The sequence below is a fragment of the Ambystoma mexicanum genome, chromosome 6q (genome assembly GCF_040938575.1).
Source record: "Ambystoma mexicanum isolate Mex_15411 chromosome 6q, UKY_AmexF1_1, whole genome shotgun sequence".
Taxonomy (NCBI): Eukaryota; Metazoa; Chordata; class Amphibia; order Caudata; family Ambystomatidae; genus Ambystoma; species Ambystoma mexicanum.
The window spans coordinates 980,884,518-980,907,979 of NC_090937.1; the positions used below are offsets into that span (position 1 = coordinate 980,884,518).

Here is a 23,462-nt window from a genome sequence, read left to right on the forward strand (position 1 = left end):
CTGTCTGCACAGTGGCAGTGACCCTACGCCTCCTCTTGTGTTGAGGTAGTGCATGGGCCACTGTATTGTACGTCATTATCAGGACATTCTTTCCCTGTACTGATGGCAGAAAAGCTTTCAGCGCTAGTCTGATTGCTCTCAGCTCCAATAGGTTTATGTGTAGTCTGGACTCCGATGGAGACCAACGACCGCTGATGGTCAAGTCTTTGGTATGGGCTCCCCACCCCATGAGTGAGGCATCTGCGACTACTGTTATCTCCGGCCATGGTTGCCAAAACTGTTAGACTTTCAAGGTGTTCTCCCGACAGGCCCACCACTGAAGGTCTTGAGCTATTCTGTCTGGGATTTGAAGGAGATCTGCCAGTCTCCCTGAGAATTGTGACCATTGGGTTCTTAGAGCCCACTGGAGGGATCTCATTCCCAGGTGAGCCTCTGGCACTAGGAAGATGCAGGATGCCATGAGGCCGAGCAACCTCAAAAAGTCGAAGGCTGGTAGACGTTGGGCATTTTGAAATTTGGTGACCATCTGTAGAATATCTTGAGCCCTCACCTCTGGTGGCGAGGCTTTTCCCAGGGAAGTGTCCAGGACTGCTCCAATGAACTGGAGTCTCTGTGACGGTATCATCTGTGACTTCTTTAAATTGGAGGGAGAAGCTCAGTTTGTGAAGGAAGTGGCAGACATAATCTAGTTGGATCTGAGCTTGTTCCGAAGATACTGCTCTAATCAACCAATCGTCCAGGTAAGGGTAGATGTGGATCCCTTCCCTCCTTAGACTTGCAGCCACTACCGACATTAGCTTGGTGAAGACCCTCGGGGCGGAGGTCAGCCCAAATGGCAGAACTCGAAATTGATAGTGAGTTGCCAATTGCGAACCTCAGGTATTTCCTGCATTTGAGATGGATTGGCACATGGAAATAAGCATCCTGAAGATCTAGAGATACCAACCAGTCCTGAAGCTGGAGGGCCTGAAGGATCTGAGAAAGTTACCATCTTGAACTTGTCTTTCCTGAGGAATTTGTTCAATTCTCGCAAGTCCAAGATGGGTCTCAGTCCTCCGTCCTTCTTCGGTACTAGGAAGTAGGGGGAATACCAACCCTTGTTCCTCTCCACTACAGGTACCGGTTCTATGGCACCTTTCTCTAGCAGGTCTAAAATCTCCTGCAGAAGGAGAGTGGATCTGGAAACTTCAAAGAGTTGTTCCCCGGTGGCTGACTGTAGGAAAGGCAGGCAGTAACCTTGGGCAACTGTCTCCAATGCCCAAGCATCTGACGCAATAGCCTGCCATTCCTATGTTGAGTTAACCTGCCCCCTACTGGTATCTTGTGGGGAGAGACCTCAGAGGGGTTTAGAGGCGGCTGACGCAGATGCCGAGGGTAAAGAGGCACCTGCTGCTGCAGCTTTTGTACCTTTAACACGTCCACCACGGATGAATCGTTTTTGGCCCCTTTGAGCTGGCTGTCCTCTGCCTTTTCCGAATGCGGAGTAAAAGCAAAAGAACCTACCCCTCCAGGAGGTTCCTGAGGGGCGATTCGGGGTCTGACGGATTGCAGCTCCAAGAGATTTCGCTGCTGCCTTAGATGTCTAACTTTTCCAGGCTGTCATCAGCCTTTTTACCAAAGAAAGACGTGCCATCAAAGGGCATATTCAAAAGTCTGGCCTGTACATCTGGAGCAAATCCAGACTTTCGCAACCACGCATATCTGCAGATTGTAGTACTAGCCGTCATGGCCCTGCTGATACGGTCAGCAGAATCAATGCCAGTTTGAAGGGACTCACACATTGCATCTTTCCCATCTTTAATGATGTTTAAAAATGCTTTTCTTTCCTCTCCTTCTGGGAGACAGTCAGCCGCAGATGAAGCACACCCCCAAAGTGTATGGCTGAATCTTGCAAGCGTGCAAGTGGCGTTAATAGATTTAAGTGCCATGCTACATGCCGAAAATACTTTTTTTGACATAGCATCAAACCCTTTATCATCCCTGTCCTGTGGAATAGTAGGATATGCAGATCTACTGTTCGATGAAGTTGCTGCTTGTACAACCAATTCCTGGAGTTGGATGCTTGCTCAAATATTCAGGGTCTGAGACAGATACTCTGTATTTGGCAGATGGCCGGGATTACTTAAGGAGTTTCCCAATTAGACATTTTTCTCTGTAGTGCAGAATGAAAGGGAACAACATGATATTCCTGTGGACCCTTATCTAGGATGTCAGTAAGGTCATCCTGCTGAAAAGAAGGTGAAGGTGTAGACCACCCCATGAACTCTACTATTCTGGCCATTAGAACCCTATAAGGGGTCTCAGCATGTTCCCCAGGGTCTGGTTTAGCGAATTCTACTTCAGGAGAAGTATCTAAACCACTTGTCTCATGTAAGGAGTCTTGAAGATCCTTTAACCTGTTCTCTTCTGAGATTAATTCCTCAGGAATAGGTGTTGTGGTCCTTTGCAACCCAAAAGGTCTCTCATGATCGGAATCCTCCCCTTCCTCATATATAGAGGACAAAGCTCTAAAATAATCATATCTAGGGTATGGTTTAAAACCCATTTCTAGAGCAGAAGGGGCCAAACTTGTAGTCACAGGTTGAGAAAACTTCAAAGTTGTCGACGTGGAAGTCAAAGGCTTCGATGAAACCGAAAAAGTATGAAGGGACCTCAAAGAACCCAAGAGGATCGGAATCCTACTATGAGTCGTCGAGGTTATCGATGACATTCGAGGTCATGGTCGAAGCCCTCGGTACTTCTACTGACTGAGATGTGCTAACAGCAGTAGGTCTGTTCTTTATCGGTGTCGACATCGGCGTCGAAGACGGTGTCGATTCGACTGATTTGTGTGTCGACGGGCCCTTCGATTGAGGCATCGATGACGCATATTTATGAGTCAAAGGAACCTTCGATGACGGCGTCAATGGCGCGGTCTTACTGCCTTTGCTCGAGGGTTCATGACGCTCTCGGGCAGTTTCCTTCCCCGGGTGCAACGACTCGCAGCATTTCGATTTTTCGGGTCTTTCACCCAGGGTATCACCTTTAGCCGTCTCCGAGGGGGTCGAAGACGCTAAGCATTTTTTTTACGGAATTCCTCCCACTTAGCTGGAGAGCTGTGTTTCGTGGGGCAGGTGACCCTTTCCGGGGAAATGGAAGACAAAGAAGAGGGAGATCTACGATGCCTCTTTTTCGAGTGTTTAGATCTCGAAGACTGATGGGAACCGCTTCGAGACCTTGAACGGGAATGTTTCCTGTGACGGCGAGGAGACAAATGTCTCGACTCTGCCGAGGAAACTTTCGAAGGAGTAGAAGTTTTAAGAGTCTTAACTCTTTCTAGCTTCCCCTTACGCTCCTTCAAGGCTTTCACCGTCATGGACATGCAGTCCTCGCATTCTGAACAGTGATGCTCCGATCCCAGGCACCACAAACAGATCCTGTGAGGATCCGTCAACAACATTTTCTTCCCACAATCAACACTTTTTGAAGCCGGACTGTGGGGTTGACGGTTCGGATGAGGAAGCCATCGAATAAAGATGATATATTCGAGGAATAAGTAGAAACTACTTGAAGAAAGAACCGAGCAACACGATTCCGAGGCCCACGAAGCACGGAAAAACGGAACTGAGCAACGGTCGCTGCGCAAGTCCATTTATACGCATGATGACGTCAGTGCCGAGACGGTGGCTGTCGAGGGACATCAGCTCGAAGGATGTCGACACGCAGCGCCCTCTACTGAAATAATTTCCGAGGCCAGCAAGCTGGAATTTAATCTATCAAGATACGGAATACGTCGGAGGACACAATCCCTTCGAAACATGAGTCCTAACGGTGATCCGGTCCCAGACACTCCAAACAGAGAATGGGGATCCGCCCTAGCGAAGCGACATTCGCAAGATGAACAAGTGACAAATCCCAAACGATCCGGCATAGACGGAGGACTTTGCGACTGCAGAACCAAAGCAGGAGAGAAGGACAACGGGAAAAGAAAAAAGTCTTCCCGCTGATGCAAGTGCATCCAGCCCCGACCACGCAGAGAAAAGGACTGAAGGGCGATGCGCGAGGCAGAGCTAAGGAGGGCAGGGTTATGGCCGCGTCCGGTACACCGCGTAAAAAGAGAAGAACATATTTTTCAATTTGATGCTTTTTTACAATAAGTGCTCTGGTCCCGTCCCACAGGACGGAATGTCCTAAAATGATGCAGGAAAGGGGACGGGACATAGGAGTATCAGGTATACTTGCTTCCCACCGCAAAGCAGTGCGACACCGACCCCTGGTAAGCAAAGGAGGTCTAAACTGTCTCCCAAAGCCTCCTCCCTACCAAGTCCCCAAGCCTACCTCCCGACATTCCCGCAGGCAGACTGGTGCTGCTGGCGGTCACATAAGCCGACCAACACTCCTCTTGGACCTGCCCAGGCAGCTTGCTAAGGGCACAGGATAAGAGCAATTCCCGATTTGCATGGCACCCAGCCCTGCACTATAGCCCCCACCAACCTTAAGATCACAGGGAGGAAAGGTAAGAGATGAAAGCATATGTTCAAATTATTGTTACCACTGAGGTTTTGTACTTTGAATGCTACCACTCACCTGAATTTTGCCACTGTGAGGTTCTGCCACTTCCGCAGTTTGTCACTGAGTCCTGATCCAAACTATACCACTGTGAAGGGAGGTTCACCCCACCACAGGGCCTTAAAACGAAAAAACAACCACAACAGAGAAGCTTTCGCCACTGTGAATCCATTGCCATTATGAGGCCTTGACAATGTAGGTCTTAGTCACTGTGAAGCTACAACCACAAGGCATTTGCCACTTTGAGGCACCACTGTCACGGGTTCCAGTGTCCATGAGTCCCGACACTGAGGACCTACTACTCTGAATCTACCATTGTGAGACCTAGCCATTACACAGTTTTAGCACTATGAAGCCTCCATCGCAGGAAAGCCCTGCACAAGCAGCCCCTGAAATACCCTGCAATACTTTCCCTGTGGGAGACTCCGCCCTTTGCAATACTCTGCCCTTTGTGATAGTCTTCTTCCCAGAATTGTCTGCCCCTAGGAAAGCCTTTCCCTGGGTAAAGGCCTACAGCAGAGAAGTTAAAATCCAGCAGCGTGCATCGCAATTTTTCACAATGTTTAGTCCGCTCAAATAACTTGTCTGACGTTAAAACAGTCAATATGAGCAGAGGAACTATGTGATCCCTAAAACAGGGTATATTCCCCTAATCTGCCGACTAGGAACTCTTTCTACAATAAAATATGGTGACCGAGCAGCTGTAGGATTAGCTTCTTAGGATACGCCATGGCTCCTTTTAAGCTCCTTCTCTTAGGCCAAGTATTTGCACGTTATTCCTCCTTTGTCCTCCAGTGTTCTCATAACTGTATCCACTGTATTGCTGCGGTTGCCTTGACTACATTGTCCTTTGTTTCTCTGAAGTGCATTTACAATATCCTGGGTTGGCCAGTCCGTTCAACCAGTTTAGTCTGGAAATACTCTACTCTAGAAAACCATAGTTTTGGGTAGTTACTTCGTGATCTCTGACATTATTTCTTGGTGTGACCGGGGTATAAACACCCACCTACTAGATCTTCAGCAGATGTAGATGTAATTTTCGCACTGTGTTTTATTTGGCACTAAAGGTCAATTTAGGCAGATTTATTTTGTCCACCTGTGCCACCCACTACAGTGTCTGCCTTCTAATGCTGTTGCACCAAAGCTCCCTCCGCCGCTCACCATTTTAATTAAGGCTTACGTAAACTATGCCTCAACATTCACTCTACAAACATCTTGCATGCTACAAGGGTGCATGGGGTTATTCTACTTTCTGCACTCTGAAGCTGCTTTTCAGAGACCAGCCTTAACACTTTGGCTGTGAAATACAACTGTGTGCTATCCTGACAGGAATGGAGAAAAAAAAATACAGCTAAGCATTTATCTTCCCCACACCTTCACATATGGAAATCAGATCCTAAACTAAATCTAATAGATATGAAAGCTACAGAGAGCTAAAGTTACATGCAATGCAGATACGCACATGAGTGTGCGTTATGAATAGTGATAGCACAATACCAGGGGCATCCTGAAGCTAACAAGCTTCCTTGTTTTTTTAGATTGGACTGGATTCAAAGTTTATACCCTGGGGTATAAAGTTTATTTTGCAGCCTGCTGTACCGTTAGGTGCAACCCATTCCAATTTCTAGGGCATAACCCTTCTGCATGAAACCACAAACGATCCCAAAATGTTTGTCACTTTGGGCACTCCCAAACATTCTGAAATGCAGAGACCATTCGTGCTTACCAGGAACTGTTGAATATGCATAAAGAAAGTCGGCCTCCACGGGTATTCGCTGCTGATCGGATGAGTCACTGCCACTATCTGCCTCAATTCCTGAATCCAACTCTGTCCCCCTGCAAGCCTAAAAAAATAATCCAAAACACATTGATATGCTGTAAGTGATATTAATGTTAACTTTCCAGTGTTTTACAAACCCTTCATGCCACAAACTAAAATTTTAAAAAAACGAATAGTACATATTTTGCCAATACCATTTCATAGAACAGGAATAATTTACTGAAAACCTGAAACTATCAACCCGTTTAATTGAAAAGGAAAACGCAAAACATAATAAACAACTTCAAATATAGATTCCTACACATGCTTAAATGCCAACACTGTTCTCATTGGAGGGGATTCCAATCTATTAGAGTGAAAGACCCCCCTCCCCCTGCGCTATTATGCCCCTCACTCCAAACAATTGCACCAAAAAGCAACTCATCCAGCAACTACCAAGAGCAACAAAGATAATTGGGCACACTTTTTACCCAACGTCAAACCTTCCACATACAAGATAAACAATAAAAGTAAAATTTATTTGCATGGCATCGCAGATAAATTCTACTGGTAATGATTGAACTGCACACAGACAAGAGCGTGTTTGTGAGAAAGCTAATGGGGACGTTTTCAATACTTTTAAATCTAGAAAGGAATGCACCAGCAATTTGCCTTATCTGTACCCTTGGTCAAACTGCATATACATAATAGCTCTAAATGGCATTCTTATTGTGATTACTCTGGCTATTCCTCACTGTGGTCATCAAGTATCCCAATCCAGTTACATGCGGATGATAGTGCTAACTGCTCACTAATCAGTTGCTCTAGTTGGTTTGATATTCTTGATTAGGAAAGGGCTGGTGGGGAACACCACCAAGTCGAACGCCATACGCCTGGGAGTGAAAGAGAAATGTGGAAAGTGCAGTGGAAAAATATTTCACAGGTGCAAGACAACCATTTGGATGTTCTTTTTGGCAGTAACCTGTCATGTCCCCATCATATTGACAGGCCAAAAGCAAAGACAGCTCAATCGATTTGTGGTATTACAGATTTGTTTGTGGAAAACAAATACATGTTCCTTTCCACTTTTCCATCGAGTTTCGCATCTACCCTATCCCTTCAGGGCTCTAACATATGGTCTTCCTAAAAAATCCCAAAAAAGAAATTAACACTACTCCTACTCAACCAACTACTCTTGCAGAGTCAATACAAAAAACAACGTCAAAGTAGTCACTAACCTTTGCACTTAAGGTCACAACAATTGCATCTCCAATGTCACTTCAAAAACCTACGAGACGATACTCAATATGTATTATGCCAAATGTATAACTTGCCACTAATATATTCACATTCATAACGTATCCAGTTATTGTAGACAAGATATTGCTACTTCCCGGGGCGTGGGGGTCCCACCTCTGCCTCCCATTTTGCCTTAAGGTTAGAAAGCTCTGGAGTTGCGAAAGCATTTATGGCCTGGTATAGGGTGGGGGTAACCTTGGTGGTTATGTGTTCTAGCAGAACATTCCTTTTCGAGAGGGGAGCACTGCAGTATGTCGGTCTTGTTTGTGAGTTGTGTGCGAAGTGCGTCCAATATTTGCAAATAGCAGTATTGCTCTGTGACAGACGAGCCAAACCCTTGGTGTAATGTAGCAAAAGAAGAAGCGATACCCCCTCCCATCAGGTCACCAATGGTTTTGATGCCTGCGTCCACCCATCCTGAAAGTACCAGCAGTTTGTTCATTTCAGGCAACAGGGAATTCCCCCAGAGAGGTTGGAGCAGGGTTATTGTATCCTCCCACCCAAAGTAGTTATGAGCTGCCCTCCACACCTGTACTATGTGCTGTGTTCTAGATGGAGGGGAAGTCCGTTGGGACTGTCGGTACAGATAACAAAGTGGAGTCACACCTTCTAGTGCCATCTTTTCTGCTCAGATATGGGGCAAAGTTGGCTCGCCGTGTAGCAAGTAATTTATAACTTGCCATTAGACTCGCCCAGTAGTAGCACCGGACATGTGGTAATCCGATCCCTCCCGCCCAGACCAACCTTTGTAGCGTGGTCAGGGCAATCCGCGGTTGTGCACCCCCTACCCATAAAAGTTCCAAGGGTGGAGGCTATCCTCTTGAACTCAAGATCAGGGATCTGCCAGGGGGAATTCTGAATGATTTATAGGAAACGTGGCAATGGCAACATTTTTAAAAGGGTGGCCTTCCCCAACAGGGATAACAGGAGAGATTTCCAGTGTTGGACATCCCTGCCTGTGGTCAACATCGACATGGATGCCCAGGTACCGAAAGCCCCCTTTTCTACTCGGTATGGGCAGTTTGGGGGTGGGAGTTGGGGGGCAGGGGGTTTGGAGAAAAAATAAATAAAATAATAATTAAAAAAAATAAAAAATCGTTCGTTCGGCTGCCTGAACTGGAACGAGTACGGATTTGCCCCAATTTGATCGTAACCCGATAAATGTCTCATTCTTGCAACCATTGTGTCACGATGGGGCAGGAATGGGCGGGCTGGCCCAAGTATACAAAGTAAGTAATCTGCATACAGTGACACTTTGTCTTCCCACCCCATTGGCCAACGAAAACCTGTCCATGACACATCTTGGCAAAGCTGCACGACAATGGGTTCAATGGTGATTGTGAATAGTAGGGGGGACAGTGGGCATCCTTGGCGTGTACCCCACTCTAGCAGGAAGGTCCTTGTGATCTGCCGTTCACTCTAACCTCCGCTACCGGCGACTCATATAAAAGGCAGACACAAGCCACAAAGTTGTCCCTGAATCCCATTCTGCCCATGATTTCCCATATTCTGGCCCACACCACCGAAGCAAATGCTTTTCCAAAGTCTGTAGCGAACGGCACTTGTGGTTCACGTATTGTGGGATGTTTTAACCCACTTATGCTCTGCACTGCGACATCCGTGTCTGCTGATGGTGCAAGAATTATCAAAATGGCTGCAAAACCCCTGTGCGCGCCAAAACCTAGGGAAATTGCGCTTTGCAACACGAAAAGATGACTGCCGAATCTACCATGCATGTTGTCAGTGGTGAAACGGAGACCTTGCTGCTGAAACATGTCACTGTGCTGCCCAACAAGTAAAAAATGGAGACTGCATGAAAAGCAGTGCTTTGCTGAAAGAAATCCAGAAGCTTGCCTTTAAATCCTTTTTCTTGGTTGCTGAAACTACAGAATGCCGGTCCAAAACACCAGAAAACATCCAATATTCTTGCTGGGTATTACTAGTCACTTCATTCAACAAATGATTATGAACATACAATGTCATGAAAAGCGGAATCCCTCATCAAAATATTCACAGTAAAAATGTGCCTGCCTGTGAAATCTGTCAAAATCTGGGCGCAGTACCAGCGGCCGCCTGTATGACAGCTTTGCATCAGAAGGTTTAAACTTGTGCAACTGAAATCAAATGCCTGAAAACTAAGTGACCTGTTATTTAGAGGAACCTAGGTTGTAACTTTTTAAATCCCATGGTTTAGAAGCTGAAATAAGTGTGTAGTTGCTTGTTTGAAAATTGCAAGTTTATTTAAATCAAGAAAAAAAAATGTAACAAAATGATATTTCAATTCAGACTGCCTAAAAGCCATCAACCCAGTTCCACAGCTTTTCCCCCACAAAAGGCATCTCCCTTCTGCTTCACCAAGGCCAGGAAATCTCACTTCTGTGAGGATTAGATCAGGGGAGGAGATCTTGGGCTGCAGCAGGAGAGGACAATGGACTTCCTCTGGCTGAAAGGATATGCAGAGTGTGAAGAGTCATAAACGGCCTCTCCCAGAAGGAGGCGTGCAGAGATTGCTTCAGACCTGCCAGGAGGAGGCGGGGACAGACACACATTTGTGGATTCACAAGGACAGAAAGCATATTTTTAAAAAGACTGATAAATGACTGTGCACAATTGTAAAAATTATAGAAATAACAGCATTGTTAATGTGATTTTTGGCTGCACGTTTTAAGAGATGCCAGAACTATGTTCTGGGAAGTCACAGTGGAAATTTGTGTTTTGCAGCAAATGTATTTATGTCAAAAGCATGAAACTTCACACGCTTATGCTCATATACAATGCGCACATTTGTTGCTCTGAAATTGGACCATGTGTTCCGGACAAAAAGTGCGAAATTCTGTCAAATCCAGACCCAAGATCCTACAGCGACGAGGCTTGGAAGAGTATTTGCTCCACAAAATATGTGATCTAGATATGTTATTGTTATAAAGATTGCACATATGTAAATATGTATGGTACTAAAAGTAGATTCTATGTTCACAAGGCAAGGGGAGGATTTTCTGCCTCAAACCCACATCATCATGATGACACCCTGTTTTCTCCTCCAATCAAGGGAGAGAGGAGACTTTAGCCAATAGCCCACCTAGGGGGTGTGCTTAGGATAAATCAGCACATACATCCCTTTACCATATGCATAAATAGAGACAGCTGAGGACTTAGAAAGACACACAGATTCACCCACTAACCGATTGCTGGCAGAGCACCCTGCGAGAGGACCATCCATCTACCTTGCTCCAGACTCCAGAACTTTGCAAGCAGAAAGGCTCATTGCAGGCCGCAACTTCCAGAACCCATCCCACAAACTTAAGGGGGAACATCAAACAGCCAGGCTGTGCTGCAACTGCTGCCTGCTAAATAATTATCTTCAGAACCAGAAGGGCAGATTAAACCCAATCTTGTGCTGTGACCAGAGAGCCATTGCAGACCCAGTCCAGTCGCGCTGTGCTGTGCAGACCAGAGCGCCTTGCTTTCCAGTCCAGTGTGCCCAGCAGAATCCTAGAATCCCTGACCTGAATCCCTGACAGTTCTGTTCAAAACATATATAGTGAGTATCCATAGTGTAGAACTGTGTCACTAGCATATGTGCTATTCATAGTACAATCCCTATCTAAATCCATCCTATTTTGTTTTTAGAAACCTGATATTGTTGGAAATTTCAGGCAATTAAAAAAAAGTTCAATCTTATCCTATATTCCTTCTGTACTAATATTGTTAAGAATATCTTTGCGCCGAAGAAGGCAAGTGTCTCGGCTGGCAGTTGCCTTGATCAAGTGGCTGAGCTCCCGTGTAGCATTTGCTTCTTCATAGTCCTCCCTAGTGTAAAGAAATCCCATTTGTCTTTTAAAAGCGCATCCCTGTTTTCCCATTCTTTCGCCTATCTCAGAAAAACGACCTCCACTAAAACGTCATAATTTCTTCAATTTTTATGCATGAAACAGAATCTAAACTTCTGCTTGTAGCTAACATTCTCAGCTTTCCATAGAACCAGAAACCAAACTAAAATCCCTATAGTTTTCCCGCAATCGCGATTAGTGCGCACAGAAAAGTTTGCAGCAAATTTTCGTTTTGCCAAAATCGATCACGTGTAAAACAGCTTTCCAATGCACCTGACCTCAGTTTTAAGATTTCCCATTGTTTCTAACTCTCAAAGCATTGCTAGTGTTTGTCTGCAACGATATAAAGCGGCTCCCATTAGAATTTAAACAATTTCAACAATTTAAACCCCATTTAGCGTTTTATCCAATCCATTCTCCAGATAAATTTAAAACCATTTTTAACAGTTTCCCAATCAATTCTGCTTCTCTTTTGTGTTGCTGGGGGGGAAATTGGGATTGACATTTTGTTTGAATTCTGCATTCCTGAAACCGGTTTTCTCTCCTATCTCTTTATATTGCATATGGGGGGGTTGAGAGGTCTGCAGGGGGAAATAGTAACCACATTGCCATTTGATTGAACATACCCAAAAGGATCATTTCTGTGCTGCATTGTTTTTGCTCATCTGAATTAGACATACCACTTGTGACAGTCTAATACAGTGTGCTAACTGACGGGGTACATAAACCCTGTTGGGCTACCACACTGTGAAAACACCCTTCAATAGAAACGCTCTAAGGAGTTGGGGTGTTTTGCAAAAATAGAATAACTCATGTAAGTCAGAAGGAAATTAATATTTCCGGAATGGCGACCCCAGTAGAAATTAATATGGCAAAAGAACACCTACTGCACAAATTATTTGTCAGTGGTGAATGGACAGAGCAGGATCAGAATGTTTGGTTGCAGGAAGTCAAAGAACAAGCCACTGCCACAGGATTAGATATATGGCAGGATAAGGGTCCATTACACATGGCACTTAGTGAATTGTACATGGCCCCCAAGGTAAAAGAAGAGCAAAGTAAAATTGCCAAAATAGCAGCATATCTGTACCTCCACATTGGAGCAATACAGGAAAAATATGCCGAAAACCTAGATCTGGCAAACAGGCAAGGACAATTATTAGAAAAAACCCAAACTGATTTGGACTCTGCAGAGCAAAGGCTACAAAAGAGCCAAGAATCAGAGAATGAAATCAGACAGTACCTGGTAAAAGTAAAAGGAGATCTGGATATCCTGAAGCAAGAGAAGGTAGAGCAGGATACCAAAGTACTGGCGCTGCAGAAAGAGTGCCAAGAAAGTTTGGACTCTCTACTACAGAGCCAACAAAAGCTGGAACAGCAATAGCATCTTAATAGAGCCTGCGCAGAGCAGGTAGTCACCCTGCAAAGCCGCCTAGACCAAGTAAAAGAAGAAAATACTACATTAATTCTCAAAGACCTTGACTCCCAAACTGAATTTGATGAAGAGTGCCAGAAAGCTGGCGCATTCAAAAAACAAAGGGACAACCTGGCTGCACAGAGGGGTACCTTCATTCAGGAAAGGGACACCTTATGCCAAGAAGCCAACTATTTAAAAAACAAGGTGGAAGAAAATCACCTGGCCCTTCAGGGACTGGGTGATCTCCAAAAAGACTACACAAAACTGTTAGAGCACACCAGGAGGGTGGAGGATGCTCTAGCAAAGAATGACCAGGCCAGTAAGGATCAGACTCGGGAGGTAACCTTCCTGCAGAAAAAATTGGCCCAATACTCCAAAATTAGACAGGAAACACAGAGAGACAATGAGGCTCTCTGTGAGAAAAATGACAGGCTCCATAAACAGGTGGCCATGCAGGAACAATTAATAGAGACCAGTAAAGCCTTGATAGAAGAACAAAAGTGTCAGATTCTTGCATGGAAACAGGGAGTAGGGCCTGAGAGAGATGAGTCCGCTGGGAGAGGGAAACACCTGAGCATAATCTCAGGAACCCTGGTACCAGAGACTCATCTCTTCAACTCCATAGACTGCCACCCCCATGTCCACTGGCGCACATGAGCCAAGGGCCACGGGGATGGCAGACTTCAACCTGAGGGGAAATATGGGGCTCATAGGTCAGCGCCTCCCAGAAATGGATGGGCGGGATCTATGTATGGGTTCCCAAGTACTAGGGCCATCTTCTCCGATCAGGGAGACTCCAATGAGAGAAGAATATCAGAGAAGTGGACCATCAGAAATATAACTTTGCCAGAGATAAGATGGTAAAATTTAGTGGGGAACTCCATGAGCGTATGCCCACTAAGGGCATCCTGAAAAGCTCTTCCCAGCTAGGACAGTGGGGGGGGGGGGGGGGTACTCAGCCAATCCTGGGAGCAAGGAAGAATCAGAAGACTTCTGAGCGCCACAGGATCCAAGAAAGTAGGCCCCCACATTCTGCCAGCCATTCCCAAGCTCGCAGAATCCGGGAGAGCCTAGATGATCAGACAGCCACCTCTGGTAGCAGTGCCTCCGAGTCAGAGGATGAATGGACCAGGGTCACCCGAACTAAAAAAGCTAACAAGGTCAAGAGGGCCTTACTCAAGGATCCCCTGAAACAAATACAAGCCATTAGGAGCATCATCACGCCCTATCATAAGAATGCAAAATATTCGGGTTGGGAACACTTGGAGTTATTTGAACAGATGATGGACCCTTTCCATCTGAAGGACAGCCAAAGCTGTATTCAGTATGTGAAGTGGACATATTCTCCCGAGTACTCCAGCTTCTTTGCTGGGCTGGAGGATCAGAATCATTCCAGATGGTCCACCTATAGGGGGGGGGCATCCTAAAACATTTTTCTATTCACAGGAATCCTCGGGAGGCTCGCAAGGCAGCCTACAACTTCCAATGTGGGGAAGACCAGGCCCCACAAGAATTTGCTCAAGCGTTAAAACGTGCCTTTGCGCAGACCACTAGAAGGGTGCGCACTGACAAATAATTTGTAAACACTTTCTTTCATGCTCTCCCTAAATATATTAGGACCCCGCTAGTGAGGGACTTTCATGACAAAAGATCACTAGACTGGGTCATCGAACAAGCCACGTGCATTTATGAGGTGCAAAAGCCATTGGAAAATAAAAATAGTGGAAAAAGCCCTAAAACAACCAACACCCATGCTGCTGCTAAAGTGGAGGAGGTGAAGGTTGCCCCGATTTTAGATTTAGAGATGGGGGGCCTAAAAACTTTCTGACACAGAATCAAAACAACCCCAAACCCAGCAGGCCCTCGGGACAATCCCAAACAGGGAGCCAGGGAGGCAACCCCACAAATGGGATCCCTAACTCCCTAACTCCCCTGATTACATCAGCCCTCGCTACAAGGGGAATAGAACCATCCTGGGTTATGTGTGGACTCCTCCAGCCCAAGGGGGGGTCGGCGGGGGAGGACCCAACCAAACAGCAGGAAACACAGGGAACTTCCCTCCTCACTCCCCCCAGGAGGGCAGTAATCTCCCAAATACTGGACGGAATTTCCTAGGTACCCGCCAAATTTCAACCCCCAAAACAACCCATCCTTCTTTCCCCACTTTCCTGAGCCCAGACAGCCCAATCCGGGAGAGGGGAGGTGTTACGCTCACCTGGCTCCCACAGGGGCGTCGGTCAGACCCAGACAGCTGCGGTCTCCACCAACGTGATGCGCAGTGCAGAGATGACAGACTGGACTGGCCCTCCTAATCTCGTCTGCTTGACCCGTAGAAGTATTCTCCTCCAAGTGGAGAGAGGAGTTTAGCCACCCGTGGATTCTAGCGATTGCACCCCGCTGTTCTCCCCACTAATCCCCTTCTGAAATTCCCTTTCAGTAATCTCACCTTATATTCTTGAAAGATGAGCTCTCCATCCTGCGTGGATTGCAGGGGCGCGTAGATACCAGTTACTTCACTGTTTCGAAGGCGTTGGGAGAGTTCCGGATGAGTATTGACTCTGAGGTTCCTGACGAGGACCAGTAAGTATACAGTTCATAGAGTTCAATATGTCCGATGTTCACTCTCGTCCCATTCCTATCTTATCTTGCAGCTGATTCCGAGAGAAGTTGGTCTCGTGGCAGCTGATGGCGTGCAGGTAAGAGTCTGTATTACCCAACGCTGTAAGGTAAAATGATGCATGTATTTGATGTGTTGTTTTCTCTCCTTTTACAGGTGCAGTGTATGAGGATGTGGAGAGTTAAAGAATAATGCCTCCGGTGGTAAATCAGGTAAGTCTATGGTGGTAAAAGAGATTGTATTTGTTGGCTCTCTCGGCTCACCTTGTTGTTTCTTTTTGTCCCCTAGGTGCCGGAGTTCGGCGAAGAAATGATGGAGGCAGCGCCGAATCGAAAGATGCTGTGAGGACTGGCGAGTATGGCGCGGCGCTGCAGCTGGCGATGCGACGCGTGCATAAATAACGTTCTTTCCAGGTTCGGAGACGTGATGGATCCGGAGTCAGGTGAGAAACTGAAATAATGTTCGTTTTCTAACCTTGCCTCTTCTTTCCTCTTCTTCTAGGAGCTCCGGATTCAAGACGGACGTGGCAGAAGACTGGAAGCTGACTTGCAGGCACGGTGAGCGTTACGCTTCTGAGTGCAGAATAATGCGAAGCGTGTGCTGCTGTTCGGGCTTGGTTTAAATGGCCTCCAAAGTAGTCCCAGGTAAGAAGTTCCCCAGAGCCACACCCGAGTAAAAAATAGTCCCTGTAGTAAAATAGTCCCATCCAGGCCTCACGTTGGCTTGGATTCATTTGCAGCATGGTCTGCATGAGGTAAGTAATGTCTATGAGCCTGGTGCCTAAGGCGCCAGGACTGAACCCAGACAGCCCCCAGCCGGGGCTGCTGGGGTTTTAATAAATATCTGGATGCCTGCTTGCTGATGGGCTTCATCCGGATGCCCGGGGGTAGGCATCATGACAGCACTCCCCCCTCCCCCCTACACCCCCCCAAGGCCCCTCCTAAAGTTGTTCTTCCCCTTGGTCCTGGTTTGTCTGGGAAGTTCCAATGGAATTTCTTCACCAACCGAGGTGTATGAACATGGTCACTAGGCTCCCATGACCTTTCTTGTGGTCCGTAACCCTTCCAGCCGATTAAATAAAAAAAATCTTGATTTAACCATCTTAGAGTCCAGGATATTTTTTACCTCGAATTCAGGTTCTCCATCTATTAGGATGGGGTCAGGTGGTTTGGTTAATCTTGTCCCGGGTTGAACTGGTTTTAGAAGTGAAACATGAAAGACAGGATGAATCTGCATTTTAGAGGGCAATTCCAATTTGACGGCCACCGGGTTGATAATGGCCTTAATGGTGTAAGGTCCCAAATATCTAGGATTGAAAGTCCGAGTTCCCTTCAGAGGTATGTGTTTTGTACCCAGCCAAACTTGATCTCCAATCTGGTATTGTGGAGTTTCACTTCTATGTTGATCAGCATTTTTCTTGTATTTCTCTTTTGCTTGTTTCAAATGTTCTGTTGCCTCCTTAAAGGCTTGTGTAATTTGTATTTGTATTTTATTTATTTGTATTGCGCGCCCTGCCCAGAGGCTTGCGGGCGCATGTTTAGGGGAAGTTACAGGTTACAGAGGGGAAGTTACGGGTTACAGAGGGGGTGATACAGTATAAAATTACAGGTGATAGTAACAGTGATAGTAACAACAATGAAGAGGTACCTGGTTACAGGAGAAGGTACAAGCTGTATGCAGTTATAAGTTACAGGATATATTTACAACAAGTCAGTTTACGTTACAACAGAATCGCCAGGGTGGCGAACCTATAAACGTTAGGCAAATATGAGTGCAGGAGTCACAGGGTGCAGTCAGCCGTGCAGAAAACAGCACTAGCAGCAGATGGATGCAGGAATGGAGGCTGAGGTATCTTGTTCCAGTAACCAAAGTTTAGTTTTGGCTTTAAAGGCGTGGCAGTGCGGAATGTTCCTTAGGGCATTGGGAAGTGAGTTCCAGAGCTTGGCAGCAAGGACCGGGAAACTCGACCCTCCAGCAGAGCGTAGTTTGAAGCTGGGGATGTCCAGTGTGTGAACCTGGGCGGATCTCAGTGGTCTGGTGACTGTGTGTTGAGAGAAGTGTGATACTAGGTAGGCAGAAGCTGCGTTGTTCTGTGCCTTGTGGGTAAGCACAAGTGATTTGAGTGAAATGCGGTGAGAGATAGGTAACCACTGAATGTTGCGTCTAGTAGTGGAGATGCGATTCCGTCTAGGTATGTTGAGTGCTGCCCTTATGGCGTTGTTTTGCGTGATCTGGAGTTTGTCCAGGTTTCTTTCGCTGGTCCCAAGGTAGAGGGCGTTACAATAGTCGATTTTCGATAGGATGAGGGTTCTAGCAAGTGTCAGGCAATTGTCCGGAGTCAGGAATGGCCTGCAGGCTGTAATCAATTTACAAGTGTAGGAAGATTCAGAGACAACTGCATTAGTTTGTCGAGTGAGGGACAGGGTGGAGTCGAGGTAAATTCCTAGAGTTTTGGTGACATTAGCCACTTTGATGTCATTCCCATCAATAGTGAAGGATTTGTAGTTGGCGTCGAGTTTCGAGAGTTTAGTTTGGGAGCCCAGGATGATTAACTCCGTTTTTTCGTCGTTAAGGCAGAGCCCATGATTAGCCATCCAGGCCTGGATGATGGTGTAGACTGAATTAAGAGATTTTGAGTCGGTTACAAAATCACCAGTGATAGGGATGAGTATCTGGGTGTCATCTGCATAATTAGTGTATGAGACACCCAGATAATCAAGGATATCAAAGAGTGGTTTAGTAAACACGTTATAAAGTGTGGGAGATACACAAGATCCTTGAGGGACTCCACAAGGGACGTGGGATGGGTCGGCCGCTGCTAGTGGAGAGAAAACCCTCATGGTTCTGTTAGCAAGGAATGAGCTAATCCAGGAAGTAGCTGCGTCCGAGAAGTGGGCGGCAATTTTGAGATGGTGACAGAGGATTTGCTGGTCAACCAAATCAAAGGCTGCTGAAAGATCAAGGAGGAGCAGGAGCGCCATTTTGCCCTTGTCTTTCAGGTCCTCGATTTGGGTTTTTAGATCTAGTAACGCTGTCTCAGTGCCATGCCTGGGAAGGAAACCAGATTGTCTAAGCCCTAGAAGATTGTTGCGTTCGAGATACTCCTGGATTTGGAGATAGGCTGCGCGATCGAGGATTTTGAACAGGTAAGGCACGGTGGTGATGGGCCTGTAGTTTGAAGGATTGCTGGGGTCCAGATTAGGTTTTTTAATTAATGGTATGCCCCAAGCATCCTTGAGGTTGTCAGGCACAGTGCTAGATTCAAAGGAAGCATTTATGAAACAGGTAATAAATGGGGCAAGCTCAGGTGCGGCCTCCTTAATGACGACGGCAGGGCATGCATCACCTTGGCAGTTGGAGGGTTTGGGTTTAGTTATGATGCTTTCTACTTCCTTAATAGAGAGGGGAGAGAAGCTGAATGGTTTAAGATCGTGTTTAGGCGGTGCAGATGAGTCACTGCAGGCATTTCTAAGTGTTGAGGCGAATCGAGTTCTGAGGTTCGAGGATGATGTCCATATATGGTATAAAAGGGGCTTTGTCCGGTTCCTGAATGTACAGAGTTATTGTATGCGTATTCAGAAATCCATAAAATATCCTTCCAATTGCTTCGGTTTGGTGTAGCATACAACGTAGGTATTGTTCAAGAATCTGGTTGGTCCTCTCCGTCTGACCATCGGTTTGGGGATGGTGACTGGTTGATAACCTTACATCGATTTGTGCCAATTGACAGCATTTCTTCCAAAATTGCAAAATGAATTGACTACCTCGATCAGAGACCAATACGGAAGGAAATCCATGTATTCGAACAATGTTTTTGAGAAATTCCTTGGCCAAAATTGAAGCGGAAGGTAATCCTTTTAAAGGAATAAAGTGGGCCATCTTGGAAAAAAGATCCACAATAACTAGAATGGTGTTAAATCCATTACATGGAGGTAGATCTGTAATAAAGTCTAAAGACAAGATGTGCCATGGTGTAGGTGGAATATCCAAAGGTTGTAAAAGGTCAGCTGGTTTTTTCTTCTGACTTTTGTTTTGGGCGCAGATACCACAAGACTTCACAAATGACTTTACGTCTTTTCGCCAGGTGGGCCACCAGAATTGTCTTTTAATTTTAGCTTCAGTTTTTGCGATACCTGGGTGTCCTTCCATAAGGGCGTCATGATAAGTGGAGATGGCTAGTTCTTGTAGTTCCTTGTGTGGTAGAAATAGACGTCCTTGATAGTAAGGTAGGTCATTGATGACTGAATAATCTTGGCCTTTCTTTACCCAGTCCTGCAGGGCTACTGGATCGAAAAGTTGTTGGATTTTTAAATGAATATCTTCTAGAGTCTGAAGAGTAGTTATACCAAGAATTCTTTGTTCTGGAATTATAGGCACCGGTTCCGGGTTCGAATATGCTTTTCCCATCCCTATTCGGGATAAGGCATCTGCCTTGCCATTTTTACAACCTGGTCGATAAGTGATCACGAAATCGAATTCGGCAAAGAATAATGCCCATTGAAGTTGACGCGATGATTGGGCCTTGGCTGTTTGTAAATACTGCAAATTCCTGTGATCGCTGATTACAGTAATGGTATGCCTGGCACCGAGAAGATAATGCCGCCAAAGCTTTGAAGGCGGATTTGATGGCTAACAACTCTTTATCGGTAACCGCATAGTTTAACTCGGGTGCCGAGAACTTTCTGGACCAAAATGCTACTGGATGAAGCTGACCGGTTTCAGGATCCTTCTGGGACAGGACAGCCCCCATGGCTAAACTGGATGCATCGGTTTCAACTATGTATGGAAGCTCGGGCATGGATGCTTTAAGACAGGTGCCGATGTGAATTTCAATTTCAGCTCTTAGAAGGCTTTTTCAGCCTCTTCGGTCCACAAGAAGTGTTTGTTTTTTAGCAAAAGTGCTGTGATGGAGTGTACATCACGTGAGAAGTCAGGAATAAATCTGCGGTAGAAATTAGCAAATCCAAGCATGCTTTGCACCCCTTTAACTGAACTGGGTGATGGCCACTTGAGAATTGCATCCACCTTTCGAGAGTCCATTCAGACTCCTTTTAGAGTCAGGATAAATCCAAGGAATTCAACTTCTGCAGCATGAAAAACACATTTTTCCAATTTTGCATATAACTTGTGCTGGCGTAGTTTCTCAAGGACTGAACGAACGTGCTTAACATGGTCCGATTCTGAGGAGGAGTACACGACAACACAGACGTCAATGAGTTCTCGAAGGACATCGTTCATAAAATACTGGAAGGCTGCTGGTGCATTGCACAACCCGAAGGGCATCACCTGATATTCTAATAATCTGTACTTGGTGCAAAAGGCAGTCTTCCATTCATCGCCTTTCTTTACACGTACCAGATGATATGCCCCTCCAGATCTAATTTAGCGTAAATACAAGCATCCTTTACTTGGTCTAGTAATTTAGGGATCAGAGGCAATGGGTATCGTTTTTTACCGTAATCTGATTTAATGTGCGGTAATCTATGCACGTTCTAAGGTCACCTTCCTTTTTTGGCACGAAGAATAAAGGTGAGGATGCAGGAGACTTGGAGGGATGAATAAAGCCATTAGCAATGTATTGGTCCAAGTATTGTCGTAGGTGAAGATTTTTGGGTTCCGTAAGGGCGTAGATTCTACTGCATGGGGGTTGTGCACCGGGTAAGAGGTCGATTTGACAATCGTATGATCTGTGAGGTGGTAATGTGTTTGCCTGCTCTTTTTGAAAAACATCCTGAAATTCTTGATATTCTGGAGGTAACTGCACGATTGGATTAGTGACTATGGCCAGGCCTTTTTTCAAGGTTTTTTCCGGGTAACAGGTGTGCACACAATCTGGGAAGGTTATTCTCTTTTCTCGCCAATCAATACAAGGATTATGTGTTTCCAACCATGGGATCCCCAGTATTATTTGTAACTGAGGGGCTTTGATTAAATCAAACACAATAGTCTCTCGATGCCCATCTTGACCCAACAGTGTGACTCTGTAGTGGAATGAGTTACAGACCCAGAGGCAATTTCAGTTCCATCGACTGTGGTGATGACATCCAAAGTGGTCTTTTTGCAAAGAGGTAGATTCATCCTTGAAGCCAATTCGTGGTCCATATATTTTCCGACGGCCCCGCTATCAATGTATGCCCTTACTGCGTGCATACGTGATGGCTGCCTTGGATCAATAAGGACCATTGGTTTGATTAGGTGCGAGGTCTGAGTGTCCTTCTTTAAGCTCGGGAAGAAATATAAATGGGTCCTCCCAAAATTTTTTGTTCTCGGGGGGTCAGATATGTAAACAGGGAGGTTTATTGAAAAGAAAAAGGAACAAACCAAACTGACTACCCCTCTCTCTACGGCCTGTCGATAACACGGGTGAAAGTGCAATAGAACTGTTTTATATTTTTACAGTCCCACAGACCTTTAGTGAGCCAGTTATGTGACTGAGTCCGATGGATACAAAATTGTAAATCACTTTAATGGTTACATAAAACCTTGACATAAAAACAATCCTTGGATAATTCATTCATCCATCACACCTTTCATTCCAATTCATATATTATATGGACTAGGGGTTAAACAGTTTACAATTTTTTAAGCATATTGGCTGTTTACAGTATGCATGACAACAGAAAACACATTGGAATTTCCTTTAAGTCGACATATGTTTCGGCCCTTCTTTCAAGTACCATCGTAGTCTGCGATGGTCAATATGGTGGGTATTGGGCCATCTTCAGGACAATCGTGCTTATATTGAACTTTAATTTCATTCCCCTTTTCCTCATAGAAAACGACGAATCTATGGTCGACTTGTATTATTGCAGACCTTGGAGCTGTAGATGCCGGATATCTTTCGTATTTTCCAGTATCTGGAACCGAATGTAGAAAGGGAGTGGTTGACTCTTCAGAAGGCTTTATTTTCTTTCCTTGCGATCTCTCGTGATCCGCTGTTGTTAGTTTGATTTGGTGTCATCCACGACATCCGGTAACTTGCCTGTGCTTTCGTCGGCGGTGTCGAGCTGTAACACGGCGGCGTCCTCTTAGTCGTACGCGCGGTTACCTAGAGAGATCGCAAGGAAAGAAAATAAAGCCTTCTGAAGAGTCAACCACTCCCTTTCTACATTCGGTTCCAGATACTGGAAAATACGAAAGATATCCGGCATCTACAGCTCCAAGGTCTGCAATAATACAAGTCGACCATAGATTCGTCGTTTTCTATGAGGAAAAGGGGAATGAAATTAAAGTTCAATATAAGCACGATTGTCCTGAAGATGGCCCAATACCCACCATATTGACCATCGCAGACTACGATGGTACTTGAAAGAAGGGCCGAAACATATGTCGACTTAAAGGAAATTCCAATGTGTTTTCTGTTGTCATGCATACTGTAAACAGCCAATATGCTTAAAAAATTGTAAACTGTTTAACCCCTAGTCCATATAATATATGAATTGGAATGAAAGGTGTGATGGATGAATGAATTATCCAAGGATTGTTTTTATGTCAAGGTTTTATGTAACCATTAAAGTGATTTACAATTTTGTATCCATCGGACTCAGTCACATAACTGGCTCACTAAAGGTCTGTGGGACTGTAAAAATATAAAACAGTTCTATTGCACTTTCACCTGTGTTATCGACAGGCCGTAGAGAGAGGGGTAGTCAGTTTGGTTTGTTCCTTTTTCTTCTTCTTTAAGCTCGGCAAGCGGACCTCTAAGCTTGTCGGGCGTGGTCGTTTCCGGAATCAGGCTCTATTTGGCTTTTGTCAGCAACTCCGACCACTTTCTTGGGTGGTTTTATAGGGCAATCCCGTAGAAAATGTCCTGAGGTTCCACAGTACAGACACAATTTCATCTGCCGTCTCCTTTCGCTTTCCTTTTGAGTTAAGGGTCCTTTAACCCCCCCCCCCGATCTGCATAGGTTCTGATGCATCTGTTCCTTTGGGGGTAACGTTGGGTTTAATCAATACCCGATTCTCGAACTTATCTCGATCAGACTTTCTATT

General features: G+C 45.5%; 1 protein-coding gene across 3 annotated transcripts in view; it reads right to left on the minus strand.

Annotated features, from left to right (window-relative positions):
* CASP3 (caspase 3) overlaps nt 1-23,462 on the minus strand; it is a 741,803-nt gene that overhangs the window by 31,986 nt on the left and 686,355 nt on the right. For all 3 annotated transcript variants that reach the window (XM_069631494.1, XM_069631496.1, XM_069631495.1), the window contains one exon: nt 6,275-6,392. In XM_069631494.1, the coding sequence (XP_069487595.1) occupies nt 6,275-6,392 (118 nt within the window). The remainder of the gene's footprint in view (nt 1-6,274; nt 6,393-23,462) is intronic.